The sequence below is a fragment of the Gallinula chloropus genome, assembly GCF_964237585.1.
Source record: "Gallinula chloropus genome assembly, chromosome: 6".
Lineage (NCBI taxonomy): Eukaryota > Metazoa > Chordata > Aves > Gruiformes > Rallidae > Gallinula > Gallinula chloropus.
This window is the reverse complement of record NC_140091.1, coordinates 10892334-10913071: the sequence shown is the minus strand read 5'-3', so window position 1 is coordinate 10913071 and position 20738 is coordinate 10892334. Positions and strand designations below refer to the sequence as shown.

Below are 20738 nucleotides of genomic sequence, written 5' to 3'. Positions count from 1 at the left end.
AAAATTTATATCCAGTTGAAATAAACCAAAGGGGAATGTTTTATGGAGACTCCACAACAGCGGGGTACATGGAGTGTGATCTGGGTAAGGGGAGGGTGGGGCATTCAGGGGGCTTTTACTGATGTTTGAGGTGGGTTGTTGCTTCTTCAGCTGCTTACAGTCTGCATGTTTCTGTGGCTGTCAGACAGGCAAGATGCTGGATGCAGTGACAGTACCGTGTTTTGGGGATGTTTTCAGTACAACAGAAAGGAAACACAAGTGAACAGCTGCTGCCGGTATCTCTGGTATGAGGCTCTCGCTCTTGGGCTCGTTCCAGTCCAACAGTTTCTTGAGCAGCCCTTAATATCCAGCTGGGAAGGGTTAACTGAAGCCAATCACTTTGACATCAACATTTTTTTGTTTCCTTTTTGGTCCAGTATTTTGTTGATGATAAAGCACAGACTTAGTCAATTGAGAGATTCCAGAGCTGCAGAATCAGAGATAATTTAATTAACGGAATTGCTTGTGATTGCCCACTGGGACAGCGGGTAGGAATTGCTCGATTTAATTTGGAGAAACAAAGATCACATGCATGCTAATGTTTGACAAATAACCAGTGTTTGGGTTAAAGTTTTTTTGCAAGGAGGGGGCAGCCTGTTCCCAAGGGAGATTTCCCAGGGGGTGATTGCTCAGTTACAGCTCAAGGCTACAGATAGGTCCTTTTTCTTCTTCCATGGCATTTTTGTGCCTTTCTTCTTGCCTTTTATCTGAGCAAAGCAAGGATTTGCTGAGGGGAAGGAAGTTTTTTTCTTCTTTCCAGCACTCAGGGAAAAATGCTCTGAGCAGCAGCAAAGTATGCGTGGGGCACAGAGACCAAAACCTCACGTGCTGCCTGCTGGGGCACAGAGACTTGCTCCCTGGTACACAGCATCCTCCACTGTGTCTGCTGAGTTCTTGAAGGCTTAACCACAAAGCCCAGAGAGAAATTCAGGACCAGGCTAACTCCACCAGGAGCCCTTCCTTCATGTGTTTGCTCTTGTTTAAAGATTCTTGCTTAGGCTCCCCAGTTTGGGGCAGATATGGTGGTGGCCCGCAGTGAGTAAAGCGTGGATGTGCCCTCTGGATACATTCTCAACCATGGAGGGCAATGCAGGTATCAGGGAGGCTGCTGGCACCTGCGTGGCTGGAAAAGCACCAGCATTGGGGCTCATGGCGTCGCTCTGGGTAGCGGTTGTGCTCAGCACATCTCTCCTGAGACTGATAAATGACGTTCTCCAAACGCGTCAAATCCGAGCGATGAGGCACAAAATTGTTAAGAGTCCTTCCACATCCAGCATGAGGTCAAGGTAGAGCAGGGCTGGGGAAGCCAATTCCTTCTTCCCTGAAATTCCTTCTGCCTCCTTTGGCAGGGTGACTCGTACACAGCCTTACCCCCTCTGTGGAGCTTGGCTTTCTAACCCTCGTTCCACCCTGATGTTACCCTGTAAAAATACTGCACAGGCTGCTCCCAGCTGCCTCTGGGCAAGCGCTTACAAGGTGTGCATGCAAGAGGGAAGCCTGAGGGAGTTCCCAAGATCGCTGCTGCAGGAAGAGTTGCTCCTAAGCGATGCTTATCTTTAGGATACAAGCAGCAGGTTGACGGTAAAATCTCACTAAATGGAATGGCATCTGTCCCAAGTGTGCTGGCCACCACGGGAGCCAGACACATGGGAAGTGACTCTTGTCTTTATTCCATCCCTGGAGGTAGTTCCAGTTTCCTTTATTTACTAATGTTCTCCCTATTTCCCTTGACCTCATTTCCTCCGGCTTTTCGGAAGCAGCGATGCAATTATCGCTCGCTTTGGGTTGACCCTTGGCCACCACGTCCCTGGTTGCTGCTGCTCCGGGAGGCTTTCCTGAAATCTCAAGTGCAAAATACTCACTTATGGCCAAGATCTCTCTCTTGTGAGATAGGAGCTGCGTCTTCAGCACTGCGCGATGGGTCAGGATTTGTCCTGAGAGTGTGCTTGGCAGGGAGAACATGGAATTTAAAGTCTGTCACAGCTGAGCTTTGATCAGCACTGGGAGATATTGCAGTGGCTAAAGCTCCCTCTCTTACCAATGCACCCCAGTCTTGTTAATAAATGTATATTTAACAATGTCTGGAGCGTATGAAGTGATAATAACTAAATCAATACCTCCCACATTGATTGTCCAGGATCCCTACAGCGTGACGCACGCAGTGGTGCGGTAATTTTCCAGCTAACTAGCACCCTGATCTACAGCCCTCCTATTGATTGGCCATTGTATCAGGCAGCCTCTGAGCATTATTGCTTATACCTCTATTCAGCCTCCTTTTCTGATTCATTCGTTTATTACTGGACAGGTGCGATTATCTCAGAGACTTTCCGAAATTGGCCGATGGGGGTCAGCCATTTAGACTTCTATAAACAAGCCATTTTCTATCTCCTCTAGTTGTTGTAGTGGCAAATTTTTTCTTCTCAACCTTTGACTGTTATTGGGCTGGGACTGGGGATGAATTGGCCTTCACTTGGATCTGCTCAAGTATTCCACTTTTCCTTTTCCTTGCCGAGTCGCCTGCTCTTCACAGGATGGATGGCTATGGATAGTGATGGGAGGATTTAGCAAGGGTTGAGGTTCTGCTTGCCACCCACTTTGGGCAGGACCTGCACTCACTGCCTTTGCATCTCCAGTGCCCTTACGTGTGCAGAAAGGAGGAATGGGTCCCAGAAAGTCAAGTCCAGCTGCAGCCTTCATCCAGCATCAGTTTGCTGATGGGCCAGACTGGAAGAGAAACTATTTTCTCATCCCACAATAATCTTCAAGCTATAAATAAATAATTCTGTTCCTTCCTTGGACAAAAACTTAACAGCTTTCTAGACTTTCTTTAAAAACACTTAGCAACTCTTCCTTGAGGGTGAGAACCCAGACTGGGAGATGATGGTAATTTATACCAGTGAGTAGGCGCAAGTGGGTGATTCACAGCTCCTACTGAAGCTCTTTCTGATTGCTCCAAAGAATATTTATTGATACCAAGACTTGAATCCACACTCTCCCTGTCACCAGGCAGTGCTCACCCACCAGGCTATCACAGGACGTGTAGTTCTTTGCCTTTTTTGTAATTTTAAAACCAGTACCACTTCCTAGTAAGTACCGTTTGCAATGAGGCTCCTTCTGATGAAGGTCTCTCCTCCGTTAACTCGTGCAGAGACTGTCTGATCTGTACAAAGGTAGGAGTGAAGTTGGAGGAGCTTTATAACACTGGTACTTAACCACATGCACTCCTGCAGCTCCAGCTTCTTCTGAAGTGTTGTTATTAGAAAAATCACTCAAGATCTTTTTGACTAGCTCTGTTTCCAGAGCCTTGGGCACAGCCAGCAGAATCACCTTGTGGGAGATACCTCAGGTCCCTCCCTGCGTACCATCAACAAGTGACTAATGATCAAAGGAGTGAGTGTGTGCATGCAGAAGGAATTCTGAGATTGCAGCTCTCTCTATTGGTTGTAGTAATTCCACTAGAGCCCTGTTTTAGCCACCTGTTGCTGAATCATCCTGTAAAAAGGTAGGAATGTGTAGGTGTGACTGTGGGTTACATTGTGATCGGTGCAGCTTTCTGGTGGCAAGGTGCTCTTCAGGCTCTTCTTGGAGTCTGCTTGGACAGGCCTGAAATTCACTGGCAGAGGTGAAAATTGCTGGTTTGCTTTGTTTTTCACAAGAATGAAAGCCTCAGTGATACCCTAAAATAAACCTTTTCTGGACATCGTGTGAGGGCCCCTCCCTGTGTCTGCACTGTGTGGAAATCAGATTTTGCAGCATGCTGGAGTGACACATCCTTGTCCACAATGCTCCCTGCATCTCATTTGCTAAGCATCGCTGTCTGCCCTTGCTTTTAGGTTGGCAAGTTGCTCTTTTCACCAGCCTCACAGAAGCATGAAAATACACTTGCCTGCCCTCAGCACAACGCCTCTGTGACAAAAGAGATAATGCTGCCCATCAAAAGTGACCTTAGGAAATGGGAAAGCAGAGACTGTAAAGCTGCTTTTATAGCTACCCTGTTGGCACAGGGTCTGTTGCTTTTTGTTTCTCCTTGGTTTCAGTGTTAGAACCCAAAAAGCCAAGGATTTCTTTAACTTGAAAACATTGTACTGATCCTGTGGAATGACCTGATTTTGTGTTTTGCGAGGTTGATGGCCAGCAAAGACCTCCATTCTCTAAGGGGAAGAGCAGCTGCTATTGCCCACAGAAAGTTAATTGACCGGCTTTAGAGCAACATGACCAGAGCATTTGGTGATCCTAAGGAATCTCTCAAGGGAGACAGGAACTAAGAGGACAAAAAGACCTGTTCTTTAAATGTCTGTGTCTTGTGGAAACTCGCTCTGTATGAAGCTGGCAGCCCGGCCCCATTGTGTTCAGTCGCGCTGTGTTTGGGAGTGTTTCGTGGCATGCCCAGAGAATTCACACTGGGCGTTTCAGGAGCTCTTCTTCACCACAGGTTGGATGTATTAGTTCAAATGGTGCCATTTCCTCTGCGGTACCTGTTGTGGGATCCTTTTTTTCCCCTCAACTCTTAACAATCTCCTGTGCTCAGTGATGCTCACTCTCCATCATCTCTTGCAGAATTACAGAAGACTCTGCAGTGACAACATTTGAAGCGTTAAAGGCTCGTGTCCGTGAGTTAGAAAGGCAGCTTTCCCGTGGGGACCGCTATAAATGTCTCATTTGCATGGTGAGTAGCACTCCACTTGTGGTAATGAATCAGAAATGTCTTGGTATCTTTGCTGAGGAGGGAAGAAGCTTTTCTTCTTTTTGGGGCAGAGCGAGGGAACTCATCTTTGTTCCTATACGCCAATTAGCCTTCCAAATGAAGGAGCTAGGTCTTCTCAGCAGTTGAAATTTCTGTACTCATTACATTGCTCTACCAGTTCTTGTAGCTGCCCATCTGTGTCACGGGCAGGAAAGCTCCAACTTTGGCAGACTTTCAGCCTCCCTATAGGAGACTCCCAGATAGGGGTGTCCTTTTCCTGCGTGTGCAGATTTGCATCCATAGGAGAGAGCAGAATTTGTGATTTGAGACCCACTGTGTGATGTGAAAAGGGAATATCGTTGCCTGAGCATTTAAAAGTTGTCCGTGTCCTGCTTGCTCTGCCGCGGCGCGGTGGCCGCCTTAAAGAAAGGCAGCAGCTCCCTCTGATGGTCTGAGCTTGCAGAGCTTTGCATCTCCTGTTCGGTTTTCTTCCTGCTGGTAGCAAGCAGGAGGAAATTCGGTTTGACAGAGGGCTCCCTCTGCAACTCCAGCCCCATGCATGGTGCTCACTCTCCTGGTTCATGGCTCGCAGTCCCCCTCCCTCATCCCACACAAGGGATGGCAGAAGTTTATTAGCAACGATAGAGAATACTCACGAGCAGGCACGTCTGCTGGAGTAGCAGCAGCGCTCTTGGTATGTAGTTAAGCTGTTCCTGCAGAGCTAAGAGTTGTGATAAGGGTTAATCTTACCCTGTCGCTGGTTTTTGTATGATCCAGTGACCTTCCTGATGAGAATAATGGCAGGTGGCCACAGCGACTTCAGATGTTCTTGCGATAACTGTGCTGAGCCAGGTCACCACTTGAGTGGATTATGGGCTTCCAACAGGAGTTCTGGGAAGCCAGAGAAATGGACTGCAGGAGACTCTCTGCCTCTGCTGCACAAACATTACAAAAATACAAGGTTACCTATCACACACGCTTATTTCTTGCCATACAAAATAGAAGGTGACGTTACCCACAAAGAGAGGGGATGCGGTGGGGTTGGGAGCAAAGAAGCAGTAGGTCCTTGCTGTGGAAATAACCTCTGTGCTTCTTCTCCTCAGGACTCCTACACAATGCCCCTGACTTCCATTCAGTGCTGGCATGTGCACTGTGAAGAATGCTGGCTGCGGACTCTGGTGAGGCTCTTGGCTACTTTCTTGTTGACTTACAGACTTTCTCCTCTCCTTTGGGATGCTGTATTTAAATCCCCATAGGGAAAGGTGCTTTTTGTTCTATTTTGAACAGTCTAGGTGCTGTGCATGCAGACTCTCCAAGCCTTGCTGTTTAACATCCCGCTCTAGCTTTGACTTGAGTGAGTTTCGTTTGGGTCATCATGGCCAAAGTGCAGTCCTACCCCTTGCTTGCTCCTCTGGTGCTGTGGGGACAGGCTGCTGTTCATGTGAGAGCTCTGTGCCGGGGACAACCTTGCCTTACAGTTAATTTCCTGTGGGCCATCCATGCAGAGAGGTAAAACTGTGAGAATGGAGGCCAAATCCACTGAGATTTCATGGAATGGGTAGCTTCTGAGAAACCTAATATTCCCCTGAAGCAAAGGGAATCATCTTCAGGTTAGGTGATATGGAAGGGAGCTTTTATGAGTGTGAATCTGTAGTTTTCAGGTTATTTGAAATAGCACTGTGTGCTTCTTACGTGTGTGCCATGCTGTTTGGAAGATTGGGGACTACCTTGAACATGGAATGGGTGACCCAGGGCAGCAGTAATGTATACATGTATTAAAGGACATGAGGTTAAAATTTAAGGTGTTATTGCATAAAGTGTTTTCCTTTCCTGTGTTAAAACTGTGGGCTTTACAATCGGCCTTTAATGTCCCCTGAGCAGCTGATTTTCAAGCTTTCATTTTTCTCAGGTTGGGGAGTAGAAAATCATCAGTTGTGCTTTCTAGTTCTCCTGTTAGCAAGATGATACAGTGTTGGGTTGCAAAAAATGTGAGGGAATGCCACTCCTAAAAACTGTTCCTGTAAGGCATTACAAAATCTACTTTATAGAACACGTTGTGTGCTTGGAATTACGATTAAGCCGATCATGCTCCTTTAAATCCTGCCTTTTAAAAGTCTTGTCCAAGAAAAGTTACCAGGATGGTGAAGTGCCTGTGGGCTTGAGTACTAATAGCAACTCAATAACTTGGCTATCCCTTGGGCTGTATTTTATAGCTCTTCAGCTACACCCCATCACTATTTAGATTATACAAGCTTTTGTAAACATTTTAGCAGCATGTTATAAAAGACACATATGTGGATATGTGGATGTGAGGTGTTTGGATGAACGAGTGCTCTGACACCTTCCCTAAGTGAAGAGTCATCTTGTCCTGCAGTGCTGCTACAAGCAGAGGATAAAGCACTGATTTCTTTTGCATTTTCTTGACTCTGAAGTCTCTGTCCTCACCGCTTCCCAGCAGCCTCAAGTCATCTTCTAAATCTGTGGCACCCATTTCAGGCTCTTCTTGGACTCAGCAGAGACTTAGTTCAGCTTCAGTCAGGCCCCTTTGTTTCATGTGCAGCAGCCGTGTCTGCTTGTAAGGACCAAGGAGCCCCACTCCAGGTGTCAGGAGTTAGCATTTGCCCTTGTGGGGTGGTGGGGGGGAGTCATCTCCCCCCCCTCCCCGAGATACCCATGAGGAAGGTGGGGAATGGAGCTGGCAGTGTGCGATCCACGCATGGCTCCTGTGACGACCAGGCAGGCGGGATGGGAATAGTCCTGCAAGACATCGAATTAGGACTTGGCACTTGCATAGGGGAAGCAATTAATAAGTGGCTACTCATGTGTTCCCCAGTCCTAGCCTCTCCCTGCAGCCCCCAATTTATTAAGCCAGGCCTTTTCACAAGGCATGCTTGCACTCTCTCTCTCTCCCTTCTCAAAAAAAAAAAAATCTCCCAGCCTGTGTTCGCATGTTTCTAATGTAACCATTAAAATGTAGCCCGAAGACAGCAATAAAAACCCTGGAACGCCTTGGTGCTTTTGTGTCTTGATCAAAGTCAATGTGTGTAATCTCGTTAAGACTGCCCTCCTTCCCCCCTCCTTTTTTATGAATTTAATGGCATACAGCAGCTGGGCTCAGTGTTTAATGCTCACCAACCTGCATTGTTCTAATTAAGGTATCTCCTTTTATTTCGGGCACAAAAGAGACTCTTGTTTTTTTTAACAAGCGAGGAGCTGTGGGATAGTGTGTGTAATAATCGCCGCTGTTACCTTTCCCTGGGTATAAAGCTGGCTCCCCAGCGGGGCCGGGAGGAGGGAGCCTGCGCGTGCAGCACACATGGAAAGACTTGGCTGGGGGAGAGGGGCAACATTTTTCTTCTGTTGTGCAATAAACAATTTGTTGGAGTTAATAGGAGTTGGGGCGGGTGGGTTGTGTCGGGCTTCCGGCCCCTTTTGAACATTCTGGAGATCTGCCATCCCTGCCTGTCCCTGTGTGCCTGTGGCTTATCCGCCCGGCCGAGGTCTGATACTGAACTAGAGTGTGAGCGTGTCTGGGAGAGAGGGAGGGAGGGAGGACTGCAGCCCTCTGAAGGAGGCCTGGGAACTGAAGGCTCCCAGTGCCTGGGAACACTTCTAAACCAGTGCAGGGTATTGAAGACAGCATGAAATTTGGTGCCCACCTCTGTCTGTGGACCAGAGGCAGCCAAGTGCTTTTTGAAAGGTTTAAACGTTTTCTGGGATATGATGCTACAGTGATCTGAGCATCTCTAGTACCCTCTGACTTCCTTGTTGTCTAGGGCACTGATGAGGGCAGGATCTTTAAAGCACTTAGGCTTTCTCAAAATACAATTTTTGGACTTTTGGTGCTTGAAATCCAATTCCAAATTATAACTGTTCTGTTGCTAAGGGAGAAGGGGAGATATGTTTAACCACCTACTCAGCAAATAGTTGCTGGCCTCTCTGACTGTTACACTAGAGCTCTGTGTATCAAAGCGACTCCCAAATTCTAGGGAGGAAACATTCACTGGAGCTGACTCATAGACTTCATCTTCTGTTGCTGTGTTGGATTAACATGAAGGAAAGGTTGGGATCACAGAAAGGGAGATAGCTTATGAGAACTGAGATCGTGGTGCTCACTGAGTTAGCCAGTGCTTCAGCACCAACAGAAGCTGCTTGGTTAGTCCTCTTCATGGTGGCCATGGATCAAGTGAGGAACCATCCCTTTGCTTGGTGCCAGGACCTGATGAGTTGCGTGGTTTTCTCTCCTTCCACATACTCTGTGAGAAGAACTGATCTGCCTGAGAGCTGTAGTCTAGGGGACACAGGCTAAAGTTGTGCTGTATGCTGCATACGCTGTGGGCAGCTCTGTGGTTGTAGGCCCAACAGGAGTGTAGACAGGGAGAGGGATACATGACTGTCGGTTGATGCCGTGTGGTCATGCCTAGGTCCCCAGGAAATGGTATTACCTGTTCTGCCTGCTGGGTTTGTACTGCTGTGTCAGACCACACCGGTGAGCTTGCTGCTCCCTACTTGCTGATTGTCTGGGGCACTCAGCACAGTGACATTTTTCATTCATCCATCCTGCATGCAGAGAGCAGGTCGATACCTTCAAGTATGATTCTATGAAGTTACACAAAAACTGTAGCACTGGCCTGGAGTGATTTCCCTGTGATCCCTTTTGGAAAGCCCTGAAAACATGGGCAGGTTCTCCTGAGGTGGGAGAGAACATGGTGTTGCAGGAGGGGGCCTTCTCCTGGGCAGCAGTTCATCTCCCTGAACATCAGCCATCCTCACAGCGGGTATCTGTCCTCAGCTGGCTGTTGGACTGCAGCCCTGAGTCACTGGGTGATGGGGGACGAACCTCCCTCTGGAAGAGGTTTGTCTGCCCCTTCGCTATGCTGTCCTGTGAACCAAGAGGGACCCTACAGCTACTGGTGGGGGAGATTCGACCTTCTCCTGGGAAGAGGTGCTCTGCCAGTAAAGATTGGTGATCTGCTGTGGTGCTTTCCTGGGGATGTTTGGAGCCACCACCCTTGGAGATTTGTGGGAACAGGTTTGATGCGTGTCCATCAGCAGTGATTCAGGTTGGGGTGAGTTTGCTGAGGGAATGGGTCAGGGAGTTCTTGATGTCCCTCTGAGCTGTGTTTCTGTGGTCTCCCAAATACTGGTATCCTTCCTCACAAAGTCAGTGGAGTTAAAAGCTGAATCAGGTTGTTGTTTGCCAGTGGCTGGCGGCGTGCAGGGGCTGATTTAGGGCAGGTTTATTTGAGCAGGTGCAGTTTGCTGAGTCCCCCCATTGCCTGTGCAGCCAGATCCAGCATTACCTAGGTGTATTTGCTGACCCCAGGCTTGTACTTGCCTGTCTTGGGCCTATTTGAAAATGACAACTGCAAGAGCAGGGAAAAAAATCACTTCTGAAAAGCCTTATTCATCACAGAATGTGCTTCCAGGGGATCCATTGGTAGATATGTATGCTCTGCAGTGACACGTTTATATGTTTGGTAGATTACACAACTACATTCTCAGCCTTGTCACTTTTTCTAGGCTGTAATACCATGTATCCCATGTGGACTGTAGTATAGAGCTGTGATTCCCCTTCTGGGTGATTCCTTGGTGCTTCCTGAGTCAGCAGCTGCATGGAGGATGCCATGAGGTCGTCCAGTAATTTATGAACATATTTCAGTTTGGGCCCCTAACAACCCGTGGTGGTGAACTCCATCCACCCTTTGAGGAGGCTCTGCAGCAAAGGGTGCTGTCCCAAGGGCTTCAACCCCGCTACCTGACAACTGGAGGGACCCCACCACAGCGGTGGTGAGCAGCTGCCTCTCTGGGAGTTATCATGTGCAGAGCAGAAGCTGCCACTTTGTGCACAGGCGTGGGGTGATGGGCTGTGGCCTTGGCTGAGAATTGGCTCTTGGAGTTCGATTCCTCTCCTGGCAGAAGCTGGCTCTTGCTTTGGGTCCCTCCTGTCACCTCTCAGCCTTGGCTTTCCCTCCTGTACAGTAGGCAAGCTGCGAGCCCAGGTTTGACAGTGGCAAAGTTGCTCTGCGTGCATGTGTGTGTCTTTATTCTCTGTTCCTGATAGCTTATTCTGCTTGGAAATTGCCCGTTTTTAGACCCACAGGACAGCAGGAAGTGCCTAAATCCTTCCTTTTGAGTTTTCTTGCTTCAGCCAATTTATAGCAGACGTCATGCCATATTTTTTTTTTAAGAGGCAACTTTAAGACAAAATCCTCCAACCCTTCCTGGCACCATGCGAGCCCTAACGACTTCTCAACATCTCAGCTCTCGTTAATGTATTTTTCAAACTACTACCCCAAGTGATTAGCCTGTATTGTGGATCAATCACTTGCCAAATTTTAATTAAGAAAGGAGGAGAAAAAATAAACTCCATCCTGGTTCCAGCCCCTTTTCTTTGCTTTCTAACAGCCCTGGAGCAAACTTCTTGCAGCAGAGTTTTATAAACCCCTCAAAACTGGGGTTTATAATGGAAAAGCTGAGGTGGCCTTTACTCTAGCACACGCAGCTATAACACATCAAGGCTTTTCCATGAAGCTATGATGAAAGGAGCAGAAGGACCTGGAAAAAAGAAAGAAAGAAATGGCCGACAGGTGGGACTTATTATTCCACAGCATTTTTATTTCAAGGGAAAAGTTTAGTAACCCCAGCTGGCAGGTGAGCGGTGGGGGAGCAAACGCTTTTTCATTGTGCCTGTGCCAGCGTGTGTGTGTGTGTGTGTGTACAAGCTTATGTGCCTTGCTAGGAGAGAGGAGAGCTTAAATGCTGCTGCTGGTAAATGTTGTGCACCTATGCTGCAAAGTCAGATGTGAGGAACGAGGTTGTGAGCGATTTCAGTGTAAAGAGAACAAATCAGGACTTAGTTCTGAATGTAACACATGGGCTTACGTGTGTAGAGGATGACAGTTTTATTTTAAAAAAGAAAAAGGCTTCCCTGAGGCTCCAAAGTCATTATTTTTGCTTGAAGTGTTTAACACCCAGCACAGGTACTTGGCAGACCCAGAGACCTGGGCCCGGCATGCCACGTGCAGCCAGCGTTCCGGCCGGACTGCTGAAGGTCTGTAGGATGCCATGGTTCCTGCCGGTGTACCCGAGCTTCAGAGTGCCAGACGAGCTGCCCTTCCCACATGCAGGTGAAGGAACATCCACCACTGCCCTAAATCAACCTGCCATCATGTGGCTTGCACAGAAAATGGGTCAGGCTGCGTGCGGTTGGGTTCTGCCTCCTGGCAGGGTCGAAAGCTTGGCCCTGGCTGCCCATGCACAGCGCTCAGCCTTCGGCGCAGGCAGGGGATCCCCCTAACGCCATCAGCATGTGGTGCAGAAAGCAGATCTCTGGGGCAGAGATCCCAGGGTCTGGCAGGGTAAATCCAGCTGCCTTCCCTTTCCCTGTGGTGCAAGGCATTGCATAGCTGGCTTTGCTGTGGGAGAGAGGAGCCAAGCTGCAGTCGGTTTAATGGGGGTTGTTCTGCCATCCCATGGGCTGAGTGTAGAGGACTTGTGCTTACAGCAAGCACCTGCAGAGCCTCTGGAGAGGCCTGGGCAGAGGGGCTTTCCAGTAGTCTGTCCTCCTGAAATAGCCCACATTGAGCTTCCTGGTCTGTGAGAGCAGGGTTGCCCTTGCTGTGGGTTGCACACAGCTGCCTGCAGCTGTCTCAATCCAGCTCCAGGTCCCAGAACGGAGCGTGAGGTGTAAGACCCTGAGACAGCAGTAGCTGAGGTTTGTTTTTAGCAAAAATGAACTCAGGGAGGGTTCAGCGTCCTCCCCACCCACGTACAGCCAAATACCTCCAACTTCAGCAGAGCTGAAGGAAACTGCAGAAATGGTGTTCAGCAATGAGCAGGAGCAGTGAGGAACAGAGGGGCACGGGCTTAGGTTGCAGCAAGCATGTTCCTTCATCCTTCACCCCAGATTGAAGGCAGGCAGAGGCACGTGAGGGGTCAGGGTTGCAGAAGGTACCTCTCCCTGGTGCATTGTCCAGAGAGACGGAAGCTCCAGCTGCTTGGTTGGATGCTTTGCTGCCTCTTGCCAATAAGCTGTGCCTGTTTGGGCAGGGAAAGCCTGGACGCGGACGCGTGCTTTAGTCACATCTGGAACACCTTAAAGTCCCCATGCACACTTACTTCTGCTTGTTGGGGCACACAGGGGATTTGAACATGCAGCTGCCAACTGCCTGGACAATTCCCTTGGACAACATGCTGTGAATTAATTCCTCAGCACCTCCCTGCCACTTCCCCTGGGAAGCTACAGAGACGATGCCAAGGGGCCAACCAGATGTAGCGGGCGCCTCTGAGGTCCAGGGGACTACAGAGCGATGCAGGCCTGAGCAGGGACTCGATTCAAACAGGCTGTTGCATGACATATGTGGAAGAACTTTTTCACAGTGAGGGTGACAGAGCACTGGGACAGGCTGCTCAGGGGGTTGTGGAGTCTCCTTCTCTGGTGATACTCAAGACCTATCTGGATGCCGACCTGTGCGACCTGTCCTAGGGAACCTGCTTTGGCAGAGGGGTTTGACTCAATCTCTCAAGGTCCCTTCCAACCCCTATAATTCTGTGATTTGCATGCAGATTAGTGACTCCTCCTTGGCAGTGCTGCTGCGTAGCTTGGCCCACAGTGGCTTTAAAGGTGCCAGAAGGGGCAGATGTTTAGATTTTCTTCTCCTACCTGTTGTAGCTGCTGCAGGAAGTTCTTACTGGAAGACGCAGGGTTAGAGCTTGCCCTTTGCTAATGCTGGAGATCCAAAGCTCTGGTTCTGAGCACAAGCAGGGGCCTGTTACATTAACTGGCTGTATCAAAGTCCAGTGCAGTCACTCTTTGGTTTCTCCAGGCCTTTCCTTCCAGCTGTGGTTCATGCTTGCTCTTCCAGATACAGCATGCCCAGACCACTCCACAAAGACAGGTACAGGACTGCCCCATGTGTTGCACAGGCACAGTGAGATGGTCCCAGAACGCTGGAAACCTCAACAGGCCCAGCAGCTAGAGAGGGGGTAAAGTCAGTCCCAGGCAGTGCCCGCACCAGCCCTGGAGCTGGGTGTACACCTGGGCTTGGCTGTTTCGGAACTCAGGTGCCAGGGCTCATTGGGCCCCTCGTGGACCGGGGCAGCAGCCAGGGGTATCAAAGGGGAGCCTGACTGCTTGGGAGTCCAAAGCTCAGGGAAAAATGGATGTGCAAAGTCCATGTCTGCCAGGAATAACATGTGCTGGGAGCAGGGAAGGGGATGGTTGGAGGTTGGTCTGTTGGGAGCTTTTAGGTAGAACTCCAGGCTGCAGAGCAGACATGACTTACACCTCTTTGGAGCCACATCCAGTGAATACTTTGCACCTATGTAAATTGTCTGTATCTGAGGCTCTCTCCTCCAGATTCTCTGTAGTCAGGGAGCTTCCAGGGAAGACAGACCCTGTCCTCCCTCTGCAGGTGTTGTCACAGAGCAGAGGACCTTTTCTAAGGATCGTTGCCTTCTGTAAGCAGCAGTGCCAGCCTCTCTCCTAGGGATGTCCCCGAGATGCAGGTAGCAGTACCGAAGGGTCCCAGTCCTGCCCTGTGGCTCGGTCTGCATCCTGCAAGCTGCTGTGCTCCCCACTGCAGGCACCAAAACAAGCCCTGCTAGGGGTGCAGCACCACTGCCCCACACCGCTCCCGGCTCACCAGTGAGCCCCACGCCAGCCCACAGACTCTTGCACGACGTGTCACACCCCTGCCAGCACTGGGAGAGCCTGGCTGACAGCAGCGAGCTGTCAGGGTGCACCTGGGGTGCTCAAACAGGGCCTGTGCTCAGTTCCATGTAGCAGGAGGTCGTGTTGGGGCTGGGGGGCAGTTGTGAAAGCCGGGGCATCCCCATGTCCCGCGCTGCTGGCGAGAGGCTGCCACACAGCAGAGCCGTCTCTCTGTCATTTTTCCCATCAACTGCCTGTCACATCTGCCAATCTAATGATGACCGGCTTAGGCTGACCCCGATTCTGAGGCTTATTAACACCCGCTCGCTGTCAGGCTCGGTGACGGATGGCACATCAGCCCTTGTTTTATGTCATGTAGTGTTCGTGCCGGCTGCCCATTACCTCGCCCCGGCTCACATCACAGTGTGCTGGATTCAGCTCACCTTGGCAGAGTGGACTCATCTCCACAGCATCCCTGCGAGTGATGTGGGGACAGGATGGGGGTTTCCTTCATGCCAGCAGCTCTGGGGCGTTTGTGAGGTGTCCAGGGCAGTCCCCAGTGCTCTGAAAGGGGTGGTCCAACCCAACTATGAACCAGTTCAGTCATCCCAGTTGCACACGTCCCAGCCGGGTTGGTTTTCAGCCTGCTCTGTGACCTGAACTGGCTCATGAAGGGCTGCAGATGAGCAAAGGGAGCCCAAAGGAGTGGATGGACCTGCCTGGCAGAAGGTGGTAATAACACAGTGGGACAGGGGTCTGGGGCTGATCCACCCACAGAGACTCCTCTTCCTGGAGCTGATGAGTTTGGTGGCATGCCTTGGCTCTGGGTTCCAGCCTCTTGCAGAGCTCCTGCTGCCCAGCTGCCTCGTGCCGGCTGGAGTGGGATGAGGGGTTTCCAGGGCAAGCAGGAGAAGTGTTGGGGCTCCCCCTTCTCTCAGCTTGTCCCTGCTGATCGCAGGACATGGCCATGCCTGGAGGGGAAGGGGGCTAGCCTTGCTGCCCTTGACCCTGCATCACTCCCCTTGAGATCCCAGGCCAAGGGCAGAGCCGAGTGGGTTTTTTTCCTTCTCTTTCTCACGCTGTTCATCTCATCTGCTGGTTGCAGGGTGCCAAGAAGCTCTGTCCCCAGTGTAACACCATCACATCTCCTGGAGACCTTCGGCGCATCTACTTATGAAGGACTCAGCAGGACAGTGGGACCCAGCTACTCAGCTCAGCTCATCACACCAAGGGGAAGAAGAACGACAGCAACAACGAAAAAAAAAGACGTTTTAAAATTCAAAGGAAAAAAAAAAAAAACAAACCAGAGACTCCAGACACAGACTCGAGGCTACAGGAGCAGTGGGGAGCCTTGGCTCCCAGGTCTCACGTGTCGGGACCTCCTTCAGCATCTGCAGCGGGCGAAAACCAAACCCTTTGTTGTGAAGCCCCCTTTTTTAAAACCAGTATTCCCCATCCACCCGTTCCCTGGAGCTGGCTTGGCATCGCAGACGGCTCGTGAGCCCTCTTTTGGACAGTGTTGTTGACCACTCTGGCCCCAGGAGACTGGGGAAGGGACCCTTGACGGAGAGATGTTAAATAACCTGTAACTTGTGTTCTTTGTTCAGGTTTTTGTTTTGTTTCGGGTTTTATTTGTTTTGCTTTGGTTTTTCCGTTTGGTTCTGTTTTGGTTTTTTGTGGTGTTCTAGTGATAAAAAAAAAAAAAAAGGTTTAAAGGAAAAAGAAAAAAAAACACACCCAGGCAGAAATGAAGCACATGTAATATAGATTATATATGTTTACAATGTTGTGTATAAATGGGATAGACTCAAACATTGCATACTAATAAGTTTCCCTTTCTTTTTTTTTTTGGGTTGTATTTTTTTTAAAGAAGAAAAAAAAAATGAGCAGAGAACATTAAACCCATATTTTTCTTGGTTCAGCAAAGTTTTGGCATTAAAGTCATTAGTTTAAAAAAAGTATATATATACATATATATAATATAAATGGTTTAATGTTCTGTGGTGTATATTTCCTCATTCAGATATGAAGTTAACAGCTTTTAGTAATGGCTGTAGCATTGCCCATAACTTACAGAACTTATGGGGAGTAGAGGAGGTGGATTTTTGTCATTAGTTGTAGCTAATGGGGCTATTTATAATAGAATCGTTATCCCCGGAAAGACACGGCTTTTAACTCCTCGCCGGGCGGGGGGGATCTGGCTCAGCCCCCTTTGCCTTTCCCAGCTGGGGAAGGGGCAAACAGTGCAGAGCCAGCGGGAAGCAGCCTGCCAGAACGCTGCCCTCTCCCCCAGGCTCAAGTCACCCACTTGAGGGTCCAGCTGACCCCCTTGTGCCTCACCCAAGCCTGTAGCCCCTTCCTGCACCCCACCTTCACTGTGCTTTCCTCCCCTACAGGCAGCATTCACTGGCCCAGGGTGCCCAGGCTGCTCTGGTGCCCGGTCGTGGGCAGGATGGCACAGGATGGGACAGCAGGGATGCGATGGCCCTGCTCATGTTTGGCCATTCCCTCAGGGTGCTGACTGCGGCAGGCCCTGGCACAGACACAGTAGCCCTGCCAAGACAGCCCTGTGCCTCAGTTTCCCCCAACTCCTGCTCTCCTGGAGCCTGTGCTTTACAAGAGGTTTTGGCACTAGTGTGGAGGGCCAAGGTGGCCCTGCCGCGTCCCCACGGCCACCCCTGGGGCTTCCCCACAGGCTGTGGTGGGCAGAGATGCTCCCAGCCAGAGACAGAGGTTCCCCCCAGCCCCAACTTCTTCCACACAATCCCCTGTGCTTGTCCCCATCTCCTGTATCCTCAGCCTTAACCAAAGCTGCCATCTGGCCTCTCCCATGGGTTTTTTGTTGTGTTTTCTTTTACTTTCAGGACCTGCCCGTTTCCCAAGGTGAACACGTGCCCCATGTGTGGACTTCCCCCAGCCCCGTGCTGTGCAGCCCTGCCCTGGGCAGTCCTGGGGTGCCAGCTCCCCAAAGCCAGAAGACAGGGAGATGGGGAAGTTCATCTCCCCCAGCTCCCACAGGGTCTTTCCAAGCAGATCCCACCTGGCAGCACAACATGACTGGGGTGTTTTAAGACAAGCAGATGGGTTTGGAGCTGGGTCCCCAGTGCCACTGGGCTGCCAGGGCCCTTCCAGAGAGGGAAGGGCTGGGGTCACAGGATGCCAGGGCGTTGACAGTCCCATCACCGCTTCTCTGCCCTGAGCTTGAGGCTTGAGGCTGTTTTGCAGAGGAGCTGCTGTCCTTGGCATCTCACAAGTGATTTCAGAAGGATCCTATGGCACCCAAAAAAAAAAGACCCCCCCAATTTGAAGGAGCTGTATTTTACAAGCATCTCAGCCAAAGCCAACAATTCCTATTGGAGAGTTTCCCACATCTCCAGGCTCAGCGCAGTGTGGTGGCCTCAGACCAGAGAGCCGCAGCCTCCCCTGCTCAGAGCATGTCCCTGCAGTGCTGCAGGGAAGCTGAGGCTCCCCAGGAGGCTCCTGTGTCCCCAGGGAGGCTGTGGGCAGGGGAAGGGGCCGCAGCAGTGGCTGTCATTGCTGGGGGACCCTCTGCCAGCAGCACTTGGGCAGGGGAATTAGAGCTTGGGTCTGGCTTTGTAAAGGGGGACAGATTCGGGGTGGGGAAGGGGCATGGCTGGGCTGTGCAAGCCACCAGTGCTGGGGTCTCAGAGAGGGGTTTGGAGAGGGTGCAGTGAGTGGGTTTGGGAGACAGCTGGGAAGTGGGGAGAGGACAGAACATTGCACCCCAGCTTTGCCTTGGAAGTAGGTCCTGGGGAGGAGACAGGCTATCAGGTGGGTGTTGTGGACCAGCCGTGTGCTGTGTGTACGTACGTGTCGAACCATTTGTAACCAGCCATTGGTTCTTTGCTTTGGGGGTTATTTTCTGTTCGGTTCTTGGTTTAACTGTAAAGCCATCCTCTGTTTTCCAGGGGGAAGGAGGCTGCAGGGGGAAGGCTGGGCAGACAGGCAGAGACCCCAGTTTGTAACGTGCATCAGCCCCTTCCCTCTTCTGTAATGAGTTAAAATGATTTTTTTTTTTGTTAAACAAAAAAATGGAACTATTGGAGTTACCTATCTTTGCCCAAAGAATCCCAGTTGCACAAAGCGATATTCCGGTGTGTCGATGATTGTGTGTCGGTGTATATTATACAAAGAGGTACTTGTCACTCCCGTTTGTAAACTACATTTGACATTAATTAAACAAGTATAAATCTTCCTGGGCGCTTCCTGCCTCTCTCTGTTTCCCTTCACAGGCAAGAAGCAGAGGAGGAGACCCCCAAACACACCGCGCAGCAGCCCCCGGACATGGGTAATCTCCCAAAAGGGGGGACACCGGTCTTATTTTGGGGTGCAGGGACAGAGGCAGGAGGCTGCAGGGGCAGGACCCCCACCAGCCCCAGCATCCCCCTGCAATGACGAATCTCTGCCCCACCACAGATGGGGTCCCCCAATTTGTTCACACACACACACACAGAGCCATGAGGGCACAGCCCAGGGGACACACCCTCCCCCCCCCCCATAATGAAGTCTCCTCGGCTGCATTAGTTGGGGGCAGGAGGCGCCCAGCCCCAACAGATCTATACATCCTGCATTAGGGGCCACCAGCATGGTATAGGGTTACCCCCGACAGCAGGGACCAGGAGGCTGCTGGGGTGGGGAGGGGGCCAGAGGTCGGGTTCCCCCCGGCGTGGGGCTGGCGCCAACGCTTTTGGTTTACAAACATTTTACAGACGGGTCAATGCGGATGGCTGCGTCCCCTGGGGATGGGGTGCTGGGGGGTGGGAGGGTCCCCAGGGGGGGCAGTGGGGATGTCAGGGTCCTCTTCCCATCTGCGGTGGCAAGTTTTGGGAAAGGGGTGGGTTTGGCTGGGGGGGGGCTTTGTTTTTTGGCTGAGGAGCACAACATCACTGCCACTCTCTGGTCTGCTTTCAGCCCAGAAAGAGGAGGCCTGAGACCAGGATGAGGGGCAGGAAACCTCCTTTCCCCCACCCACCCCACCCCACCCCCACCCCCAGCCCCCAGCCCCACAGCAGGCTGCTAATATTTTATTTAAAATATCTTTAGGAAGCGGGGAGCCGTGATGTATCGGATGTATTGAGAAAATGCTAATGTGTAATAGCGTGTGTCAGGGGCCTCGTTCATCACCCCCAGCCGCCTTCTGGGGGATCCATATCTAATTAACAGTAATGAATGAGGGAGCCCACCTAATGACAGCCCGCCAGTTTGTTATGGAAATGAGGCAATCCCATTAGGCAAAACACTTAATTAAACAAACTGCTTGGAGTCGAGGCCAGAGCAGGATGGGAACAGGCCCTTTGGGGAACCAGGGGGGCCCTGGTACCTGGCCCCCCACATGGCAGGTGTGGGACACAGAGGCTGCTGCCGGCCCCTAGAGCTGAGCACCCGTGGTCAACCTTGGCAGCTACAGGCTGGGGAAGATGAGAGGCACCCATGAGAGCAGGGATGGAGGTGGGGTGTCCAGGCCAGGGAGGGGGATGCAGGGCAGTTCGCATCCCCCTCTCGTCTCTCCAGTCAATGGGTGCAGAGGCAGCAGAGGCCAAACACAGATTTCCAATCAAATGTGTGTACTTGGCTCCCGCTCTATTGACACTGAAGCAAGAAGGGCTCAAGGTTAATTCCTTATCAATACCCTATTGTCAGCTCATTCATCACCCAGGGAGGGCAGGGGCTGCCCAAGCTCTCCCTACCCCAGCCCCCATAGGTTTGGGAGGGTGACCAAAGGATGCCGTGCACCCCTCTGCCCACCCCAGCCCTGCCTAGGCAGCCCATCTCCATCCATGTGAGGATGCAGAGAGGAGGGAGCAGAGGGGTTCAAGTTCAAAGGGAAGGGGATGGGGAGATGCAGACGAAGGCAGAGCAAGGAGCTGCCCAGGGAGCCCCTGCCTCCCTTGTGGGTGCAGGACCTGTGCCGGGGATGTGCAGTGTGGGGGGGTGGCCCCATTTGTGCTATCCCAACCCCCCGTGTGCTGGGGGGTCCTGCCAGCCTTCCCAGAGAGCAGCACTAAGCTCAGTTCCCTCCCCGTGGCTGGGGGTGGGGGGCTACAGGGAACCCAAGGGAGCTCCACGGTCCTGATTTGTGGCTGTTCCAGAAGTTGGACCATGCTCTAGCCACAATATGCACAGATTCACTTAAAAACCAGACAGCCCTCTCTGGGTGATGGAGAGAAGCGGTGGGACCTGGCCAGGTGGCACAGGAACAGCAGTATAAAACTCTTTTGGCTTCAACATTCAGCTAAAGCTGAGGAGTAGTGTCTGGTACAACTTCTGGGGGCTGGCAGCACTAGGGAGAGATGCTGTTCTGTATTGACTCACTCTCTCCCCTTCTCGGCACCGGAGCTT

At 51.1% G+C, this 20738-nt stretch overlaps 1 protein-coding gene across 2 annotated transcripts in view; it reads left to right on the top strand.

The window, feature by feature from the left end:
- RNF220 (ring finger protein 220) overlaps positions 1–16713 on the top strand; it is a gene marked incomplete at its 5' end in the record, with an annotated part of 220868 nt that extends 204155 nt beyond the window's left edge. For both annotated transcript variants that reach the window (XM_084266071.1, XM_084266070.1), the window contains 3 exons: positions 4597–4705; positions 5827–5901; positions 15484–16713. In XM_084266071.1, the coding sequence (XP_084122197.1) occupies positions 4597–4705; positions 5827–5901; positions 15484–15555 (256 nt within the window). In that variant the 3' untranslated portion in view covers positions 15556–16713. The remainder of the gene's footprint in view (positions 1–4596; positions 4706–5826; positions 5902–15483) is intronic.
- Between the last annotated feature and the right edge of the window lie 4025 nt (positions 16714–20738).